Raw genomic sequence first — 23,416 nt, 5'->3', positions numbered from 1 at the left:
TGTCTTGCAGGGGTACACCATGTCCTAATGCAGTAGTAGCTGCTGTCGCCCTGGTAGAATGGGCTTGCAACCCCACCGGAGGTTCCTTCTTAGCCAGAGAATAACAGGCCTTGTTAACAGCCCGGCCTTTCTTCGCGCCTACGTAGCCAACAAAGAGCTGGTCATCCATCCGGTACTGTTGTGTGCGACTTAGGTAGAATGAGAGCGCGTGTTTCGGGTCCAGACGGTGGAGCCTTCCTTCCTCTCTGGAGGGGTGCAGAGGCGGAAAGAAAGTAGGCAAGGCGATAGCTGCCTGATGTTGAAGCCAGTGACAACTTTTGGCAATAAGGAAGGACGAGTGCTAAGCACAACCATGTCCAGATGGACCAGCAGAAAAGGAGGCTTACAGGAAAGAGCCTGGAGCTCACTCACGCGCACAGCGGAGGTGATGGCAACAAGGAAAGCGGTTTTCAAAGTTAATAAACAAAGAGGACAGTTGTGAAGCCGCTCAAAGGGAGCACACATCAAATAGGTAAGAACCATATTCAAGTCCCACTGAGGGATTACAAACGGAATAGGAGGGAAAAGGTGAGTAATACCCTTGAGAAATCTATTTACAACAGGACACTTGAGAAGAGAGGGCTGATCAGGGAGCCTGAGAAAGGCCGAAAATGCAGAAAGATAGCCCTTAATAGTGCCAGAGCAGAGCCCTGCTGGGCCAGAGAAAGAAGAACCAAAAAAACTTCCAAAAGAGGGACAGAAAGGGGATCCACAGCCTTTGCTGTGCACCATGCCACAAATTTGTTCCACCTGCAGGCGTATACCGATTTAGTGGGGGGACGCCTGGCTGCCAGAATAATATCACTGTTCTTCAGGAGGCAATTCAAAAGGAATCAACTGCGCCGCTCAATCTCCACGCATGTAGGTGGAGGCAGGACTGGTTTGGGTGGAAGACAGTCACCTGCTGCTGCGACAGAAGATCCTCCCGAAGAGACAGTCTGATCGGGGGATCCATGCTCATACTGAGTTGCTCGGGATACCAAACTCTTCGAGCCCAGGCCGGAGCCACAAGAATGACTTGGGCAGGGTCGTGCCTGATCTTCAGCACTCTGGGCAGAAGTGGTATTGGTGGTAAAGAATACAATAGACCGTAGCTCCACTTGTGACAAAAAGCATCGCCGAGCGAATGCCGCCTTGAAAACTCCAATGTGCAGAAGTGATGACGTTGCGCGATCTCTTTTGTGGTGAATAGACCTAACCAAGGATCTCTCCACTGTTGAAAGACCGTGCACCACCTCAGAGTAAAGACCCCATTAGTGATCCATCATACACCTGCCGCTGAGTTTGTCCACCCTGGCGTTCAAAGAACCTGCCAGGTGTTGAACCGTCAAGGAAATGCCTTGACATTTCAGTCATGTCCAGAGGTGAAGAGCCTCTTGATACAGGGTCCACGACCCCACCCCGCCCAGCCCTGTTTGCTGCAATACCACACGGAGGTGGTGTTGTCTGTGAACACTTGCACCACCCTCCCCTTGACAGAAGGAAGGAATGCTTTCAGTGCAGGAAGGATTGCCCGAAGCTCCAGAGGTTGATATGGAGCCGAGACTCCGCCAGAGACCAGAGGCCTCTGATCTCCGCCTCTCCAATATGCCCACCCCATCCCAGGAGGGACGCATTCGTCACCACTGTGTGCTCCGGCTGGGGAAGGGAGAGGGATCGGCCTCTGAACCAATGCTGATTTGTGAGCCACCCTTGCAATTGTTGTGCAGTGCCCTCCGAGATCTGGAGGTAGTCGGACAGGTTCGCCTGATGCTGTGCCCACTGGAACTTCAGGTCCCACTGCAGAACCCGCATATGCCATCTTGCATGGTTTGTTAGCAGATGCAGGAGGCCATGAGGCCCAGCAGCCTCAAGGTTGTCTTGACCGAAACCCAGCACAAGGGCTGAAAGATCGGAATCATAACCTGAATGTTCCAGACTCGCTGTTCGGGAGGATAAACCCGTAACTGCGCCGTGTCCAGAACCGCTCCGATGAAGAGGATTTTCTGAGAGGAAATCAGATGCAACTTCGGCACGTTGATGGAGAACCCCAGCAAATGCAGGAAGTCGGACGTAGTCTGGAGGTGGGAGATGACTGTTTGGGGCGAGCCCGCCTTCAACAACCAGTCGTCGAGATAGGGGGAAGACTGAAACCCCTGATCGGCGCAGATGAGCTGCAACCGCTGCCATCACTTTTGTGACCACTCGAGGGGCGTTGGTAAGGCCAAAGGGGAGCATAGTGTACTGAAAAGGCTCCTGCCCCACCGTGAATCGCAGGTAATGTTGGTGGGCCAGCAGGAAGGGGATATGAAAGTACACGTCCTGCAGGTCCAACACTACCATCCAATCTTGCAGGCCGAGGGCAGACAAGACATGAGCAAGTGTAAGAAGCTTACTTTGGCAGTGTTGGAATGTGGGGATCCAATGAAATGTGTAGATCATCTCCCTCGACATGCTATCAATTAAGCACTATGTTCCCAGCTTTATGCATGTCACTTACAAATCATCGACATCATATGTTTAAGTCAAATTAGGTTAACTTAAGCCAACAAACCCTTAAACATTAAATGCATTAAAAGTGCTTGGTGAGCAGCTCTCCTGGCTAATTTTGACGGTGCACCAAGGAGTCACGGCACACAGATTGGGAACCACTGGTCGATAGAACTATGCGGAACGACCTCCTTCAAATATTGAATGTGATTACCTTTTGTTCTATCTGCTATCTTGGGGGATAGGAGGAGGGTTGGGGGATATATGTACCACTGGTATTTTTCCCTGCCTGTAATGAGTCGTAAATGTCAATAAAGTTATTTAAAAAAAAAAAAGATCTGGAACAACATCCCTTTATCTATCAGGACTATCCCAATGCTGCTCCAGTTAGGAAAGAGTTGAGGACTCACCTCTTTAAAGAACACTACATCTCAATACATTAAGAGTAGATAGTCCAGCTACAGCTTCAACCACTTGTTGGCTTTATGCTTGTCTTTGAGCATATACAATGCTCCACTGCCTTTTGGCTAGGATTATGCTCTAGAAATACCATATACATACAAATGGCTTCAAATAGTATGTAAAGCTGCTTCTGGCATGACACCAAGCAGGGGTCCTTCTCAGCACTGCTACCCATGACTCTCCTCCCTGCTGTCTCACCTTCCCCCGCAAAGCACAACAAAGCACAACACTGCGTGTTAGCCCTATGGCAACTGTACAATGACACTGCCATTCCTCTCAGAGTGTCTCTTAAGCAGCCGGTAAGAATCTTCTGGTTTGGACACTCGTTCATCCACAGAGCAGGGGGGAGGTTTTGGGAACCCAACATATAGACGGCAGCTGGTTATGAGCATCATTAGTTTGTCATGGAGGGGGGTATGGGGTTAAAGCTCAAATTGGGCTCCTCACATCTTGCTGAATAAGTCAGTGAACACATTCAATGTTTACAATGGAGAGAGTTCACCTGCATGAATAGAGGCACAACAAACTCATTCAGATTGTCCTGGGGGCTATTTGGGATAGAGCAGTGTATCTGGTGGATCGGAGAGCACTTTTGAAGGGCATGCTCACCAGTAAAGTCCACACCTGTGCAATAAACAAGAACATGATAATATACCATATATTCTTTTTTATTTAGCAATATTTACTTCTGTGGGAGAGTAGGATCTGGGTATAGGACTCGTAGATGGTGAGAGACTGACCTGCTGTGGCTCAGACCCTACAGATCTACCAGAGCGCCTAACATTTATTTTTCGACTTATGGGGATGTGCTAAGCATGAACCATGAGGAGGCCCTGGCAAAGAGAGTGCTGCAAAGAGAATCCCAGGTTTTGTGCTATACAGCTTATGTAGTTTTATCCCTATATGCCACATGGCTGTGGGCTATGTACACTATCAATTGAAGTAACTGTTGTGTAGGCAAAAGAAGATGGTGATTAGATCCGGACAAGTGCAGATGAACCCGCAAATAACAATGCCTGATACAAACTCCATCAGGGAAATGAGTACTGTAACCTACGCACTAACATCTATTAAATAAACTTCTTAAAGAAAAAATCATATACCATGGTAAAAAACTAGGTCATATTTTGCTTTCTTTAAAAAATACATATGTAATTACTACCCATGAACATTTAGCTTTTCGAATCAGCTTTGCTTTTACTACTAAACCAGCCAGGGCTTACCATTTCGAATGTGCTCCTGCTGATCTTTTTCCTGAACTTGAGGCTGCTGCTGGGTGCCCTGTTGACCAACATTAACAGGTGAATGATGTCCAACGCCATAAGGAATAGGAGACCCCCGTCCATGAGCTTGTAGTAAGTTCATGTTGTATGCCATAGCAGCTGGATGAGTCACAAGTCGAGGATCTACAGTAAACCTATTCTGATAACCAGCCCATGGCACCTACACAAAACAAAAACAAAACAAATTAGTAAATAAACCCCAAAACAAACTGTCTTTCTCAAGCACCGCCAATAACAATTCTAGCATTCTAAATGTAGATTACAACTAGGCCAATCTATGGATGTCATATAGTTGCACTCCACGAAATGAGCAGCACATACTTTTCCGAAGATAAAATGGAAAGATGCTTTTGGCTCAACATAACTATTTTACTAATTATCTCACTAGATTTAGAATATTTAAGCTGTGACAGCAACTTCTGCAACAGACCTACTGTATGTTAACAGTGTTTTGAAAGTATTAGCAAAGCTACTAAAGCCCATTCGAAATAGGAAACTCATATGCCTTTAATTGACTGCTGTCTTTTTAATGGCAGCTTTGTAGAAATGACAAACCCAAATAAACCTTCTTTGTTACCGTGGCCAATGACCATTTTAGATAGATACATTTCAAATAAAGTGAGCAAGAGCACAAAAAATACTAGTGGACCGGTAGCATTTCGCAAATGCCAGCCACTAAGTGAATATGAAATACTAAAGAATGGCAAGTGGGAGAGGGCAAGTTAAGGATGAAAAAAACAAGTTACTTACCTGTAACTTAGGTTCCCCCGTATTGGTAACTTTCATAGGATCCCATGCTTTGTATCATTCCCCGTCGTCGGAATGGGAGTCTCGGTAACAAAAATACCATAGCTGTAGGTACAAAAGAGAAAGGAAAAGGGCTAGGCCTCATTCCCTTTTGTAGCATATCACCCTCTTTTTGTAAAAGAGACCAAACTTAGGCATCAGCCAATCAGAAGCGCCTCACCCCTTAGAACCCTCCTGAAGGAACCTCAGAGCGTCAGATTTTCGTAGCCGTTGTGTACTTAGACACCATATCTGTTGTAGGATGAGCTTTCCTCTGGGAGGTGGGTGGATGCATGGGAATCTATGAAAGTTACCAATACTGGGGAACCAAAGTTACAGGTAAGTAACTTGTTTTCTTACCCCAGTATTGGAACTTTCATAGATTCCCATGCTTTTGTATCAGAGTAGCAAGCAGTTAGCAACAAAACCACATTTTGTGTCATAAAATTATTGCAATAGCCAACATGACAAAGATACAAAATGTGTAATACGGAAGGTGGGATAGAAAGGAAAGCTCACCAATTATTGGAAGAAGTTTCTCAGGACAGCCTGTCCTACTGCCGCATCATCTTGTGGTAAGGACTCCAAGCAGTACTGCTTGGTAAAGGTGAACGCTGCTTCAGGTAGCAGCTCTGCAAATGTCTTTAATCTGCACCCCCGCAAAGAGGGCCATTGAAGATGCCACAGATCTTGTGGAATGTGCTCGAATCCTACCAGTCAGAGGTTTTCCTGCTGCAGTGTGGCAATGCAGAATGGCACTTGTGATCCATCTTGAAATACCCTGTTTGGATAGCGGAAGGCCCTTGCTTGGACCCCCAAAGGCAACAAATAACTGAGGCTTTCCGAAATCCCTTAGTACGTTCCAAATAGAATTTCAAGCATCGTTGTACATCTAACGAATGCAATGTTCTTTCTGCTGGTGTAGCCGGTTGAGGAAAGAACGCCTTCAGAATGACTGGCTCATTCAAGTAGAAGTCCGAGGGAACCTTAGGCATAAACCTAGGGTTAGTTCTCATGATTACAGTGTTTCTTTTGAATTGGAGGAAAGGTTTTTGGATAGTCAAGGCCTGCAATTCTCCAACACGCCTAGCCGACGTGAGAGCGAGGAGGAGAGCCAATTTCCATGAAAGGTACTTCATGTCAGAACGATGGATTGGTTCAAATGGGCCTTTCATGAGCTGAGAAAGGACTAGATTTAAATGCCAAGTAGGAGGCGGCGGTCTCACTGGTGGATAGACTCTGAACAAGCCCTTCAGAAACTGCTTGACAATCCTGGAAGACCACAAGGAAGGCCCAGACCCAGACCTTCTGAACCTCGAAATCGCGGCCAAATGGACCTTAATCGATGAATGGGCTAGTCCCGACTTAGCCAAGGACAGCAGATAAGGTAGGAGCTGATGAGGCTTGGATGCAAAAGGATCAATCTTTTCTCTCCTACACCAACAACAAAATCTTTTCCACTTAATACGGTAAGTCCTGTTCGTCGAAGGAGCCTTGCCTGGTAAAGGATCTCCTTAATTTCTCTTGATATGGGGAGATTCATAAACTCTCGCTGCTCAGGAGCCATGCTGTCAGGTGTAATGACTGTGGATCTGGGTGCCAAACCTGTCCTTCGGACATTGTGAGGAGATCTGGTAGAACCCTCAAAGGAAGAGGAGGAGCTAGCAACAACAGATGGAGTTCCGTGTACCAGAACTGTCTCGGCCAAGCAGGGGCTATCAGGATCATCCTGCACGGCTCCACCTTGATCTTCCTGATGAGCCGCGGAATCAGAGGTATGGGGGGAAAGGCGTAGACAAATGTCCTTGACCAGGCTATCGAAAGCGCATTCGCCAGAGAACCTCGATGGTGAAATCTGCTTTAGTAAGACCGGCATTTCTTAATGGTCGGTGTGGCAAAGAGATCCACCTCTAGTCTGCCCCACTGGCTGAAGACCTCCTTCAGAACTGATTCAATTCCCTTTTCTGGCTGGCTGAGGATGACCTGCTTAATCTGTCGGCGTTCTCGTTTAGAACCCCATGCAAGTGTTCAGCCTTTAGCGATATTTCCTGAAGGATCGCCCATTCCCAGATCTGTTGAGCTTCTTGCGACAATGGATGAGATCTGGTTCCTCCTTCCTTGTTCCCATAGTTCATGGCCGTGGTGTTGTCCGTCCTGATAAGCACTTGCGAACCTCCCAGGCGAGGAAGAAAAGCTTGCAGAGTCAGTCTTAGCGCCCTTATCTCTAAAAGGTTGATGTGGTCCTGGGGTGACCAATGACCGCTGACATGCAGGTCTTGCATCACTGCTCCCCAACCCTCCAATGACGCGTCCGTTGTTACTACTTGTGGAGACGGGTCACTTACGAAGGATAGACCTTGGGACAAGTTGTTTTGATTTGTCCACTATAAGGCCGCTTCCCTCATCATTGGAGTGGTGGTCACCTTGTCCTCGAATGAACCGTGGACCTGCTTTCACTGGTTGTCTAGTTGCTCCTGCAAAGGACGCATTCTTAGTCTGCAATGAGGAATTAGGGGAATTCATGATGAAATTACCCCCAGCAGAGATTTGTAACGGCGTACTTAAAGACACCTTCTTTCTTGTAAGTCCCGAGCCAAAGTCTGTAATTTCTCCCTCCTTTCCGGAGTAGGGAAGGCTCTTGAGAGCTTTGAATCCAGGATGGCTCCCAGGAAACGAGCCTTTCTGGGCGGGACCATGGATGACTTTTCGTTGTTTAGAGTGAGTCCCAGATTCTGAAACAAATTTGTACAAGCCTGAACAGCGTCCAGCGCTGCCTCCCTGGACGGAGCTTTCAGCAAGCAGTCGTCCAGGTAGGGGGAAGACTTGGAAATGGTTCCTTCGCAGAAATGCTGCTCGGGGCGCCAGCACCTTTGTAAAAATCCTCGGGGCTGAGCGGAGTCCAAAGGGTAAAACCCTGAACTGAAAATGGCTCTTGGCTACTGTGAATCGTAGAAACCTTCTGTGTGCTGGGTGAATCGGGACATGGAAGTACGCATCCTCGAGATCGAGCGTGGCCATGAAATCCCTCGGGCTGATGAGCTTCAAGATGTCCTGGAGAGAGACCATTCGGAAGGACAGGGAGATGAGATAGGTGTTGAGCTCCCTGAGGTCTAAAATGGGGCGCCATTTCTCTAGCGTCTTCCTTACCAGGAAGAACCTGGAATAGAATCCTTGTCTCTTTTGATTTGAGGGGACCGGCTCGATCGCTCCCTTCCGGAGCATCGGTTGGACCTCGAGCCGCAGGAGACGCTGGTGTTACGATGGAATGGCTGCCGGGGGCTTGGGTGGAAGGACTTGGATAAATTCCAAGGTATGCCCTTTCCGAATGATGTTGAGCACCCAACGGTCCGATGTTATCTTGGACCAGTTTTGAAGGTATTTGGTTACCCTGCCTCCAACTGATGATCTCTTGGAGGAGGGTCCAGTAGGAAGAGCCAGGAGGCCGCTATTGGCGTTTGGACGAATCTCGTCCTCGTCCAGCCTGTTTCCCCTTATTGTAAGGCCTGGAGTAGCTTGAAGACTGGCCTTCTCTCTGCTGATAAGGCTGACGGTATTGCTGGGAACCTAAGCCGGTGGAGGAATAGCGCTGCTGTTGATAGGATCCACTGTAATTATTACCTCTGCCTCTAGATCCCTTAGAAGGAGACTTGCGGTATTGAAGGGCCCCCAAGGACCTGGCAGTCTCTGTGTCCTTTTTTATTTCCTGAAGAGTGTCATCTATCAGTTTTCCGAATAATGCTTCCCCATAAAAGGGAAGGTCCAGGACCTTGTTTTGGAAACCAAGTGGCCTTCAGCCATCCTTGGTGACGGAGGACTGACGCCCCAGCCAAGGAACGAAACGCTGTTGTTGCAATGTCCATTGCACAGTCAATCCTCTCCATTGACGTTGCTTCTCCCTCCTGCAAGATCTCTTTTTCCTCTGATGTTGACTCCGGAGGTAGCTGGTCTAGGAACGGGGCGACATCAAACCAAAGCTGGTGGTCGTATCTCCCCAAGATCGCCTGGGCATTTGCAGCTCGCACTAGAAGACTCGCCATTAATCAGAATCTCTTCCCCGCATTATCCAATCTCCGCCCTTCCTTGTCCGGAGGAGTTGTTAAGGGGGCAGATGGGTTACGAGATTTTCTCTGCGCTGCCTGTGAGATAACTTAGTCTGGTCTTGGATGACCCATCAAGGCTGCCGGTCCATCGTCGGGTGCCCTGTATTTCTTATCCAGACGCGGTAGCACAGGGACCACCGTCGCTGGGTTCTTCATAGCCTTCAGGCCTTCCTTTCACAGATAATCTACAATAGAAATTGACAGAGTTGTTTTCCTAAAGGGTTCCTTGAAATCATATAGGAAACAATCCGTAGCCAAGGCAGGCATGGCCAATTTGAATCTGCCAGCTGCTCTTTCCATCAGCTGATGGAAACCTCCAATGTCCGCTGGCGGGGAATCAACTGGATCCGGAACTGGTGATGAGGGATCCGGAATGACATTCATTCCATTCAGTAGTATGAACATAGTCATGATCCGACTGTTGATCCTCATCCGAGGAATCATCATGGGCATCTGACAGTCCAGAGGAATCATGTGGAAAAGATGGCTGAGGAGAAACCTGTCTCTAAGGAAGACAAGGAGAACCCTACTCACATAGGAACCAGGGCATTATATTATATCATAGAACAACGGTTCCTGTGGTATGGTACTTGTATAAAAATACAGATGTTTGCTTAATAGCAGATTATAACGACACAGAAAGGTCTGTCAGGGATGTCGAAAAGAAGCGCACAGACAAGTTTAAATAAGTCTCAACAATGTTTATATTTCAAAACACTAGTTGCTTAATTCTACAATGATATTCAATTTGCCACATAATCATGTGAAAACAAAAAACAACAGAAGAGTGCACAGTGTCCCAAGTGTATATATGAAACCAAAACTAATTTAAACAACACACAAATAAACATAAGCACAATGGTTTCTCATAGGCACTAATTATAGGTTCAATTCCTTGTGACGCCACAAGGAATTGAACCTATAATTAGTGCCTATGATTATAAATGATCACTAAACAGAATTATTTATTAATACTTTGGTCATTTTCCTTCCTTTTGGTCATCCTATGAGAAACCATTGTGCTTATGTTTATTTCTGATTCCCCTCCCTGAAAGACCAAGGATGGTAGCAGAGGGGTCACTCTCCTAGGAGAAGTAATCTCCGGCGTAATTCTTTTTACAGAAATCGTAATTCTCTTTTCAGAGGACAATACCGTCGACTGTTCCGTCGTCGACGTCATCATCGTCGGCGAAGTTCTAACCCTCGTCGTCAACGCCTTCATCGTCGACGCCTTTGTTGTCGGCGCCTTCGTCGTCCGTGTAGGAGAGTAGGGTCTGTAATCCTATGGTCACCCCAGATTTTTGCTTCACTGGTTTACGACTTTCCCTGGCTGTGGGCCTGCTAATCAGACCCACAGCCTAGCTGTTCTCTCTCTAGATTGACACACATGTACTTTAGGTGCATTTACCAATTGGTATTGTGTCACTCCTGTATGTCCTTGTACAGTGTACCATAGGTACCCAGGGCATAAGTGCACCCAAGGCCTACCAGGGGATGCAGCATGTATTATGCCACCCCTGGCTGGCCATCTAAACAGACACAACTGGCTGGTAACACAGCTGGGGCAAGATGGTGTAATCACCCTTTGCTGTAGATATAGTATACCTATATCTAACCCAAAATGGACTCATATATTCCTATAAGTCACTCCTATGGCAGGCCATATCAACCTTGAAGGCAGAGTGCTTGGAAATATGTGAGATGGTGCTCTAGCATGAGCTGAGCCTGTCTGCAGCTTTCGGAACCATGTCCTTTAGCTGTTTCCATGATAGTGCCATACCATATACTCTTAAGTGCATTATAATCCTCGCGGTAATTGCTAACTTTGGTTTGGCATTATCAAAACATGTCGAGTAAGGTGTCATATGATTTGGAATACTACCCCTCGTCAGTTCTGGCGACGGGGGTAGCATTCCACCCTTTTAGAGGGACACGACATGTACAGAACTAGAACCCCGGTTAAAGAAGACCAGCTTTCCAGCATCCACGAGATCTGCGAGGGGCCCTTCTGCCTGTTTGCTGCTCGACGCGTTTTCTGGTCACTTGCCGGCTGGCTAGTGGCCTTCTAGACGACGATCCACGACATCAACACTGCTGGTCTGGTTGCTCCAGACTGGCCCTTGCTTCCCTGCAAAGGAGAAGCACCCGGACTCTCCTGGTCCGCACCAGACGCCTTTTCCACTCACCGCGTGGGTTGCCTTTGCCAAGGCCTGTTGACACCGAATCCGGAACCGACAGCGAGAGCTTACGTGGGACAGCTCGTGCCTCCATCCTGGCCGTCGAAGACACCTTCTGGTCCACGTGGCTGCAGAGTCAAGCGTCCACTCTTCACCTGATCGCGACGACAGCCTCCGGTTCCCTCCTGGTTCCACTCCAGTCACTGGCTAGTGACTTTGAATATTGTCCCCTCTGCTTTCAGGTCTTCAGCATTCCTGATCCACCCTTGGATCACACCGGACATCTTCCTCCTGGTCGCCTGCAGCATCTTTTCTTTCAGGCTCCATAGACTTCAAAGCAGAAACCCGACAACTTCGCACCTATGCACCCGCAGTCCGTGGGTGAGGTAACAAGAGCATTCCGGTGCTCAAGGGTAGATTGACTCTCCTAGTGTCCAGTTTCACAGTCGTTTTAGTCCCAACTAGTCAGGATTGTCCGTACTCACCTTTTTCTTGAACTGTACTGTCCATAGGCGTTGTTACGCATCTCGCGTGTGAGTTCACACTCTGCACACGTGTTCCGTGGGCCTCCTATTACTTACCTAAAGTTAGGATAGTGTAGTCCCAGCGATCCTACAGCCTCTGGACAGCTCCATTCCTTCTATCGACTTCCTTATACCATTTACTTAGTATATGGTTTGTTGTGCCCCTAGGGCAACATTGTAACTTGTGCAACTTAACGTATTTTTCTTAAGAGTCTTGTCATGTGCTTAGCCCTCTGATCTCATAAAGAGTTCAGAGGTGTTTGTTAGTTACTAAATATCTTGTTTATTTTCATAACTACCTGTGTGGTGTCCTTTCATTTGGTATTCAAGGGGTTATATGTGGTAAAACAGCTGGCTTCACATGCCAAAAGAGTTTAGCCTAAGACTGCTTTGTCAATGCTACCATTAGGATAGCTGGACTATAAGGTTGACTTACAACCAATCACCATTAGGGTTGTTTGGACTGATACAAGGTGATCACTAGAACTAGTGAGCATCATATATCAGGCCAACTTCTCACACATGGCTGCAAAGATAACATTACAGACTTCAGGAGGAAGGTCGAATGCTGTCATCTGTCGCCGCTCCATCTCCACGCAAGGAGGTGGAGGCTGGACAGGTTCAGGTAGAGGACCGTCCCCTGCTGCTACGACAGAAGATCCTCCTGAATTTGCAATCTGATTGGAGGATTGATGGCCATGTTCAAGAGCTCGAGATACCAGACTCTTCGTACCCAGTCTAGAGCCACAAGAATTACTTTGGCCCGGTAGCGCTTGATTTTCTTCATCACTCTGAGCAGAAGTGGTATAGGCTGAAAGGCGTATACAAGACCGCAACTCCACTTGCGATAAAAAGCGTTGCCTGGTGAGTGTCGCCTTTGAAATTCCAAAGCGTAGAACGCATGAAGTTGCGCGTTCTCTTCAGTGGCGTATAGATCTAACCAAGGCTCTCCCCACTGCTGAAAGAAACCTTGGACAACCTCAGAGTGAGGACGCCATTCGTGATCCATCAAGCACCAGGGGTTGAGTTTGTCCACCCTGGCGTTCTGGGAACCTGGCAGGTGTTAAACCACCAGGGACATGCCCTGATGTTCCAGCAACTTCCAGAGACGAAGGGCCTCCTGACAGAGGGTCCATGATCCCACTCTGCACTGTTTGTTGCGATACCACATGGCGGTGGTGTTGTCCTTGAACAGCTGCACTACTCTCCCCTTGACAAAAGGAAGGAATGCCTTCAATGCAAGACAAATCACCCGGAGCTCTAGAAGGTTGATGTGGAGCCCGGACTCCGCTGGAGACCAGAGGCCTCTGATCTCCGCCTCCCCCACGTGCCCGCCCCACCCTAGAAGTGATGAATCTATGGCCACTGTGAACTCTGCTTGGGGAAGGGAGAGGGATCTGCCATTGACCCAATCCTGGTTCGTTAGACACCACTGCAATTGGTGTGCAGTGCCCTCTGAGATCCAGAAGCAATTCGAAAGACTCCCCTGATGCTACGCCCACTGGAACTTCATGTCCCACTGCAGAGCCAGCATATGCCACCTGGCACGATCCACGAGCAGGATGCAGGAGGCCATTAGGCCCAGCAGCCTCAGGGTTCTTCTGACCGAAACCCGGGACAGAGGCTGAAAATCGGAATCATACCCCGAATATCCCGGACTTGCTGTTCAGGAGGATAGGCCTGAAACTGCATGGTATCCAGAACCACTCCGATGAAAAGGGGCTTCTGAGAGGGAATAAGGTGTGACATTGGGATGTCGATAGTGAACCTCAGCGAATGCAGGAGGTCCACCATAGTCTGGAGGTTGGAGACAACAGCATAGGGTGAGCCCGCCTTCAACAGCCAGTCGTCAAGATAGGGAAAAACTGGAACCCCTGATCTGCGCAGATGAGCTGCAACCATCACTTTCAAGAACACCCGAGGGGCGCTGGTAAGGCCAAAGGGGAGCACGGTAAACTGAAAATGCTCATGGCCTACCGTGAACCGTAGGTATCGCCAGTGGGCAGGCAGGACGGGGATGTGAAAATAGCCGTTCTGCAAGTCCAACGCTACCATCTAGTCTCCAGGGTTGAGGGCAGACAGGATGTGAGCCAATGTCCACATTTTGAACTTATCCTTCCGGAGGAAGCGGTTGACATCCCTGAGGTCCAAGACAGGATGCAGGCCTTTTTTCCTTCTTGGGTACCAGGAAGTAGTGGGAATAACAACCATAACACAGGGACTCGCTCGATAGCTCCCTTGTCCAAGAGAGCCGTAACTTCCTGACTGAGAAGGGCTAAATGATCCTCCGACATGCGATGGAGTGTGGGCGGCATGGAAGGAGGGGTAGTCTCAAAGGGGAGGGATTAGCCCCTTTAGACTATCTGCAAAACCCACCTGTCCGACTGGATGTTGTGCCTGTGAGGTAGGTGATGGTGAACCCTGCAGCCCACTGCCAACTGGTGGCACTGAAAAGTAGGAAGGTTTGGGAGCTGCTGCAGAGGGGGCACTGGAGGATAGGCCCGCCCGCTGTCTCCCAGACCCATGACACTGGGTCCAACGTCTCCAGCCACACAGAGGCTGGGCAGCTTGTGCAGGCCTGTGCGGCTGGGTAGAACATGGTGGGGCACTGTGGAGTTGTTATGAATACAATGGAATGCCAAGCTTGTTGCTAGGCTAGAATGTTATGCCTTGCAAAGCATTCAGTACTTGAAGCGGTTAAGCTGAGCTGGAGGTGCCTACGTTTACTCTACACTAAAAGTTACTTTTCCTCTTCAACTGCTTGGAAGTGGATCTTTACATTGGCGACGAGGATGGGATGGGTGATGGTCAACCAAGCAATGTATATGAAATGACTATGCAAATTTATTTATTAAGTATTTCTAAAGCGCCTGGTTACGCCACCTGGCGTGTCCCCGCACTAGCGAATTTCTAACTAGAACCTACTGTTAAGCACTTTCTTGTAAATTGCCAAATAATGCCATCTTAGGATGTTCCTATAGTTTAGTATGCGGAGGAGAATAGCCAGGTTTATAGCTTCTTCCTAAATTGGCCTTCACATGGTCCCATTCTTATTGTTTCCGAGTCCATTCCAATATTTTGCTGCAAGGTAGCTGAAGGACCTAGATGCTAGATTTATGTTTTACTACTAAAGTGAATGTTGTGTTAGAGAGACATACATTTTTTTGCCGTACACAAAAGATATGTGAGGATATTGCTAGTTATGTTGCCGCTTTAAGAGGTCTTTCACTTACCTGCTGTTTCGAAGGTTTGGCCGACGCTCTTATTAGCGATCAAATAGTCAGGTGTACAAATATTAAGAGAATACGTGAAAAGCTTCCTATTAAAGATCCAACTTTGGAAGAAGCGATGCAAATTGTTAAAGGATTAGAGCATACTGATTTCTGGAAAAAAGATATGGAAAGTTGTAGTAACTCAGGTAGCAACTCCACGGTAAAGAAAGAGCAAGTCGCAAAAGGGGCTGAAATTCAGTCATGTATAGATGAGACTAAAGTAATGAAACAACATGTTAAAGTTTCACCTTCCATTCCGCTCAACAAGTTTGGTAATAACCCTAGTAACCTTAGCACTAACCTTCGTGCAGATAATGCTGCTCCAACAAGGGATGTTAAATGCGATTGTTGTGGAGCCCCTGGACATATAGCATCCAGTCTCAAATGTGTGGCTAGGAACACATTGTGTAGAGCTTGTGGTAAGAGAGGTCAGGTCATCTTGCCAAGGGCTGCAGGACAAAAGCTCAGTTTGGTCAAATACAAGAAGTAGATGATACATGTGAGAATGTTCAAGAATTGATGCTGTGTTGATGATTATGATGTTCCCTTGGAGTTATATCGTAATCAAGCTGTCTTGGAGTGTGACATTGTCAAAGAAAGCACATGTGTGTTAGAAAAACATCACTATATCATAAATTTGGATAAGCATGACGTTAATGTGCGTGTTGATTCAGGAAGTTAGTATACCCTGATGTCAAATGATATGTATTTTAAAGTATGGAAAGAAGAAAGCGATGTTGGAACATTTGGGTTGATAGACAACCTTTGCCCAATATTTCTGAGATGTTGACAAATATGGGTGGTGGTGTTGTTTTTAGTGTGATCGATATGTCTGCAGCATATCATCAGATTGACCTAGATGAAAAGTCAAGACCTCTCACTCCATTTGTTACACCGTTGGGGGCATTTCGCTATTGCAGGATGCCATTCGGCCCAGCATCTGCCTCGGCGGTGTTTCAGAGAGTAATGCAACAAATTTTTGATGGTATGGCTGATGTCTTGTGTTTTCAAGATGATGTGTTAGCTGTAGGAAAAGATGATGCACATTATGATGTGGTAATGGAAGAGGTTCTGAAAAGAATGAGAAGTAATGGGCTGACCATAAAGAGTGAAACGTGTCAATTGAGAAAGAGTTCTGTAACATATTTGGTACATGAGATATCTAAAGATGGTATCAAACCCAAGAAAAGTATTCTTACAGCCGTCAAGGATGCTTCCACTCCTTGCAATTTGGACCAGTTGAAATTGTTTCTTGGGTTAACTGAGTATTGTTCAAAATTCCTGAAGGGGTTTAGAGAAATTGTTGAACCTTTGAGGATACAGATGAAAAAGGGTGTCACAATTGAGTCGACTAATGGTTGTAGTAGTGCATTCAACAAAATACAGAATTGTATTGTAGAAGCTCCTACTCTAGGTCACTTTAATGTGAAGGACAAGAGTTGCATTACGATTGATGCTAGTGCCATTGGGATTGTTGCGGTTGTGACTCAAGTGTGTGATGGCAATGAAAAGATTATTGGATTTGCATCCAGAAGGTTGCGTGATGCAGAATTGTCATATTCTGTAATTGAAAAAGAAGCCCATGCATGTTGTTGGGGAATAAATCATTTAAGGTATTTTGTTTGGCATTTGCCATTCAGACTTCGTACAGATCATAAAACTCTAATGCATTTGTTTAAAGGAGGGAGAGGCCTAGAGGGTAGTGTCACTCCTAGGGTTTCCAGGTGGATGCTGTCAGTACTGGAATATAACTTTGTGGTTGAATATGTTAGAGGATTTAGAAATGTTGCATCGCTAAACTTGGGTCACATAGCAAGTTCCTCAAGGTTCTAGTTGATTATCATTCTAAATGGTTTGTGGTTGAATCCACAGAGTGTGCGAGTACACGGGAAGTGGTTGCATTCATTGAAAGGGCGTGCTTTAATGAGGGAATTCAGAAGATCTTAGTATTAGATAATGGAGTTCAATTGGTGTCAAAGGTGATGCAAGAGTTTTTGTGCAAATTTAGAATCAAACATGAGAGGGTTGCTCTCTTCAGGCCTCAAGCGAATAGCTTAGTTGAGAGGATACATCGCGTTTAATAATGGAGAATATCCAATTATCACTTTCTAATGGATTGTCACACCACATTGGACAGCGCCCGAAAAGACCTCAGCCAGGCATAGCGTCTCAGGGCTACTTACGTTGAAATCGTTCTGCCTAGTGAGTCGGCGGTGTCCTGTCTACATAGTATGGCGAACTTCGCTGCATCTGTACCCTCAGCAACTGCACGGAAGAAAAGGGCATGGGTACAGTCCAGACCGAACTGCCAAGCCAGGTTCTCCCTGGGCCGGAAACAAGCATCCTGGGACCGGTTTCTGGGTATTACCCTTCACCACAATACTAAGAAAAATTACCTCACGACCTATCTACTTTTTATTTACCAACATTGTTTATATATTTCATGTTGCATATTATTCAAACACAACAACATCAGGACTAATTTATGTGATTTCTTCAGTATATTTTATTTCATCATTATTTCTTTTTTTCAGTTCTTTGCTAATAAAATATTTGTATCCATTGTGTCTATGATACATACATTACTTTATAGAAAAATTCATATTACAAAAAGTGCAGTTATAATTTCATAACACATATCCCCTTGGCTATAAAAACACATCAAAACTCACCAAACCTACCACTCACTCAATATCATTCATTCCAATTCATAAACTTCCACACACACTAAATACATGCAGTATCTGAACAAATCTTGATTTATAGGGAAGAAACTTGTCTGCCAGATTATGAACCATGGGTTGTAAAATTTGGTTCCACGCAAGGTCGACGCGCGTTTCGGTGGGTTGTACACCACCTTCCTCAGGACCTATGCAGATGCAAACACTCCAAGTATATAGCCAAGGGGATATGTTTTATGAAATTATAACTGCACTTTTTGTAATATGAATCTCCCAGATCTCTGTACTGGGGTGAATGTATGACATTGTTCTGCCTTCTGTCCATCAATTGGTCTTTATGCATTTGTCCTTTGTAAAGGACCTCAATCAGAGGGTCGGTAGACCTCTGCACTGTAGGTAGTCCAAAACTATAACCACTCTCCTTAGCACATCTGTGAAGGAGGAAGGCGCTTCAGTAGCGAGATTAGGGGGAGAAAGTAACCCTGAAGCTGGTGAAGATTCTAGCCCAATAGCCTGATATTCAGCTCTCCTCCATCTGAGATGAAAAAGCCTGTCCCCGCTGGTACATGGTGACTCTCAGAAGTCTCCCCCTGAAATGGAACCAACGGCAGCACATTCCGTTCAGTCTGTAATGTCAATGCCGTACGCCAGTGTAGGAGACGGCGGATAGAAAACAGGCACGTTAGGTGCAGATCCTGAAGGACTGAATACCTGTGTTGAACGCCTCTGATAGCCCAACTGACAAAGAGGCCGACCTCGCCGACAGCGCCTCACTCACTTCCTTGAGGCCTGAAGGCGCTCCTGTAGGTGATGGTCTCGCAAAGATGAGGTGTAAAGAGTTATAATACTCCCTCTTCTGGGCCATTGACGCCCCGGAAAGCACCTTCAGTTTTTGGCAGGAGCTGCAATCCATGGTGGTGTGTTGTGTGCCTAAACACCACATACTAACCATATGTGGGTCTGTAACCGATATTTGCAGACTACAGGGCTCACAAGGCAAAAAACTGTTTAGACAGAGAAAAAAAGGGCACACTGTTTCCAACAAACAAAAACTGTCTAAGTAGGTCAAAATCGGCCTGAGGGACCGCTTTCCAAGTTTTGAGTTGAAGCGCGGAAAATTCCGGATCCAGTCAGATGCCTGATCACAATTCAAAGTTAAAGAATCTGCAGCTACATGTCTCTATCAGATAACATACATACTTTTGGCATGCTTTTTCAGGTAAGAAGCAAGACTTGCTGTGAAAAATTCTTGATAGCAGTAGCTCATAGGCGCAGTCACAGATTCAAACGTCCTTGGGGAAGGCAACACTGGCCTAGCTACAGTGCTACTCAGTGAATTTGAGTCATTTTCTTAACCATTCCTGTGCAAAACTGAGGCTCATAATGGTGGGACAAGTCTAGGACATACAACATCAAGAGCAAATAAGCAGTCCGAAAGCCAATTAGGAATTATGGGAACGTGTTAGATTGCTGATTCCACCTCAGAAAGGGGGATGGGAGGATTGTGAGGAATCTACTGACATACAGAGTATCCATCACAAAATGCATAAATAAGTAACTGATGAACACTTCTTGCTGTAGAACAAGTTACTTACCTTCGGTAACAATATATCTGTAAGGAACATAGGTTATAGATTCCTTGCCTTAGAATAACCCCCAAGCATCTGACTGAATCCAGATTTTTTTTTTGTCAGCAATACCCTTGCTCGTCGGAAGGTGGCGTCGGTCGGCTCAGTGTTTGTCGCTGGCGTCGTGGTCACCGGGATGACGTCGCAGCACCTACTTAGACGCCGCCCTTGCGCGCTGATGTCAGTTCTTTCCACGCAAGAAGCGCAGAGCCATGCAAGACACCGAACACTGGTGCACAAAACTAGGGCCCTGAAAGGAAATTCTTAACCCTAGAAGTCAGTACGCATACCGGGGAGGATGGGTGGTGCGGTAGGGAATCTATAACTAACCTATGTTTCTTACAGATATCTTGTTACCGGAAGGTAAGTAACTTGTTCATCTGAAATAAACAGTTAGTTATAGATTCCTTACCTTAGAATAGATAACCCAGCAATACCATCACCAGAGGTGGGTCTGTGAACTAAGTTCACACCAGAAAGTCCTGGAGAACAAAACGACCAAAAAAGCAGTCTCTTCGGACTTGGCTGACAAGGCAGTGATGTTCAGTGAACGTGTGTGGAAGGCCTCCTGACATAGGGTCCACAACCCCACCCCGCCCTGTTTGCTGTAGTACCACATGGCTGTGGTGTTGCCCATGAACACCTGCACTACTCTTCCCCGGACAGAGGGAAGGAATGCTTTAAGTGCAAGCTTGATCGCCCGAAGCTCCAGAAGGTTGATGTGGAACCCAGACTCCGCCAGAGACCAGAGGCCTCTGAACCCCGTCTCTCCCATGTGGTCGCATTTATGCATCTGTCACCTCTGTGAACTCTGGTTGGGGAAGGGAGGGGGCTCTGCCGTCGACCCAATCCTGGTTCCTTAGCCACCACTGCAATTGACACGCAGGGCCCTCCGAGATCTGGATGCAATTGGCCAGATCCACCTGATGCTGTGCCCACTGGAATGACAGGTCCCACTGTAGAGCCCGCATATGCCACCTGGCATGATCCACCAGCAGGATACAGGAGGCCATGAGGACCAGCAGCCTCACGGTCATCCTGACCGAAACCCGGGATAGAGGCTAAAAGATCGGAATCATAGCCCGAATATCCCAGACTCGCTGTTCGGGATGATAAGCCTGAAACTGCGTTGTGTCCAGAACCACTCCGATGAAAAGGAGCTTCTGCGAGGGAGTCAGGTGTGACTTCAGCATTTTGACAGAAAACCCCAGCGAATGCAGGAGGTCCGCAGTAGTCTGGAGGTGGGAGACAACAGCCTGGGGCGAGCCCACCTTTAACAGCCAGTCGTTGAGATAGGGGGAAGAGTGGAAGCCTTGATCTGCGCAGATGAGCTGCGACCACCGCCATCCCTTTCGTGAAGTCCCAAGGGGCGATGGTAAGGCCAAAGGGGAGCACTTTAAACTGAAAGTGCTTGTGGCCTACCATGAACTGCAGGTAACGCCGATGGGCCGTCAGGACGGGGATGTGAAATTAAGTATCCTGCAAAACCACAGCTAACATCCAGTCCCCAGGGTTGAGGGTAGACAGGACATGAGCTAGCGTCAATAATTTGAACTTCTCCTTCCGGAGGAAGCAGTTGACGTACCTAAGAACTAAGATAGGACGCAGGCCTTTGTCCATCTTGGGCACCAGAAAGTAGTGGGAATAGCACCCATGACCTATTTCTGGGGCAGGAACTCGCTCGTTGGTTCCCTTGGCAAGAGTGCTGTAACTTCCGGTTGGAGAAGGGCCAGATGATCCCCCGACATAGAATGGTACTGAGGTGACATGGATGGAGGGGTAGTCTCGAAGGGAAGAAGGAGTAGTCCCTTTGGTCTATTTGCAATACCCATGTGTCTGACGTGATGGAGCACCAGTGGGGTAGGTGACGGCAAATCCTGCCGCCCACTGGCAATTAGTGGCCCTGAAAGGTCGGACTGGGAGGATTTAGAGGCTGTTGCAGAGGGGGCTGTGGTCCCCAGAACTGCAGTGGTGTTTCCCACGTCCCCGGCAGCGCAGGGGCTGAACAGCCTGCGCTGGCCTGTGGCTCTGGGCGGGACCTGGCGAGGGCACCCCTTCCGTAGCCGCGAAAGGGGCGAACAGCAGACTGTGCAAGGCAGATGGTGGAGAGGGGCTCCGAAGAGCTTGCTGCCGGATGAAGCACTTCTGTCAGGAGGTATGCCCTGACTGCTGCCGTAGGTAGCTCGAGGTTGAGAGCCTCGGACGCCCTACGCTACACTACCGCTTAAGACGCTCCCTCCTCCATAGCCACGGTAGGAGGAGACAACATGCCAAGGTCTGGGGGGGTATCCAGACCACTGGCTTCTCCCAGTTCCTCTCTCCAGTCTGGTTCGTAACCAAACTGGTCAGTTAAAGGGTCTCCAGACCCCTTCCAGTCCTCCTCACCCTCCTCTGGTGGCCAATCAGGTCCAAAAAAACGAGGGTAGAACAAGGGCACAAAAGTACCCGTCGGCGTCGGATCGGGAGTCGGTCGACGCCATTCTGGCTTCGTGTCTACATCAAGGTGGAGGCCGGGGTCAACGCCGGCTGGGGACATAACTGGCATCTGCTGCGGACATGGTGCCAGTAGAATCGGCGCTTGGGGAGGTATAATGATGTCGACCGGCGCCGATCCGGATCCAGGCCTAGATCCAAGAGGACCCTGTGGTGCCAGAGCCGCCGATGGCCCAGGTCCCCAGCCGAGTCTGCGGTTCCCTAAGGCGCGCCGGCAGAGTCTGGCTGCCCACGATGGCATGCATCGCTTCGTAAAATTGGCGAAGCTGGGGCAGGGGTTGCTCTGGGTCCCGGGAAGGGAGGAAACCTCAGGGTTGATCCTTCGGGCTCTGCACGCAGAGCCGTGAGAGGGGCATCACCCACATTTCTCGTCGCGTCGGCCAACCGATGGGGAGAAGTCAAGGAGCGACGATGCTTCTTCGACTTCTTCTGGCGCTTCGACTTACCCGAGGAGTGTGAAGACTTGGAAGAAGACTGGTGGTGGTGGCTCCGCGACCGGTACCTCGACCTCCCACACAACCGGGACCTTGAACGGCGCGGAGCGACTGTCGGGCCTCAGGATGTTTTTGGGACCGCTCCCGCAAAGACTTCCGATTCATGGTCCAGGAGGCGGAGCACAACTTGGGGGTCGTGGTCGCGCTCCGAGGAAAACAGGCACAGGCGGTGCGGATCCGCCACCGACATTAGTCGGCTACAGTAGCCACAAGCGTTGAAACTAGGCATCCCTGACGTACACCAGGAATCGAAGACTCAAAAACGGTGTCAACAAAAGTCGCAAAAAGTCAGTCAAAAAGTGACTGGAGGGACTGCTCTCTCTGGATCTGCTCTGGCTGGTGTGGAAAATGAAAGAATTTGCGTCCGCGCACGAGGGCGGCGCCTAAGTAGCTGCCACAACGTCATCCCAGCGACCACGACGAAAGCAGAGCCAACCAACTTCACATTTCGACGCACAGGGGTACTGCTGATGAAAAAATTCTCCTGATCCAGTCTGACACCTAGGGGTAATTCTAAGGTAAGAAATCTATAACTAACTGTTTCTTTCAGATTGACCAGATCCTTGCATTGCTAATAACAGTCAACCGGATGCCCCAGGACAAAACAGTGGTTAGTCTTAGTGGAATGAGGCATGCATTTTTCCATTGGCTCCTTATTTAGCCAAAGCAAAGCAGATCTATGCACAAAGAATGATCCTGCATTAAAGTTCCATTTTGTCAAAGCTTTATCCCTCTCGGCACAAGCAAAGTCCATAAAAAACTGGGCATTTCTTCAATTGATGTGTAAAAAAAAAACTATCAAAGTTGCCTCCTGGACAACCACATCCCCTAAAAAGTTCTACCCAAGGCCTACTCTCAGCAAGCTCTAAGACCACGACCATTTGTTTATCAACCAGGGAGCCTGTCAACCGGAGTGCTTTGTAATAGATTTCGAATCCAAGGAGTGTTTAACCAAAGTGCTCATCAACCAAGGGGCACTCTGACAAACCGATCAGCAAGGTCGTAATC

At 47.8% G+C, this 23,416-nt stretch overlaps 1 protein-coding gene across 2 annotated transcripts in view; it reads right to left on the bottom strand.

Moving 5' to 3' along the window:
• Positions 1 to 23,416, bottom strand: part of HELZ (helicase with zinc finger) — a 1,742,088-nt gene that overhangs the window by 336,874 nt on the left and 1,381,798 nt on the right. For both annotated transcript variants that reach the window (XM_086930935.1, XM_086930936.1), the window contains exon 26: positions 4,194 to 4,413. In XM_086930935.1, the coding sequence (XP_086787061.1) occupies positions 4,194 to 4,413 (220 nt within the window). The remainder of the gene's footprint in view (positions 1 to 4,193; positions 4,414 to 23,416) is intronic.

This window comes from Lissotriton vulgaris, chromosome 7 (assembly GCF_964263255.1).
Source record: "Lissotriton vulgaris chromosome 7, aLisVul1.2, whole genome shotgun sequence".
NCBI lineage: Eukaryota > Metazoa > Chordata > Amphibia > Caudata > Salamandridae > Lissotriton > Lissotriton vulgaris.
Note: the sequence above shows the minus strand (reverse complement) of the source record. Positions and strands in the feature narration are given on the sequence as shown.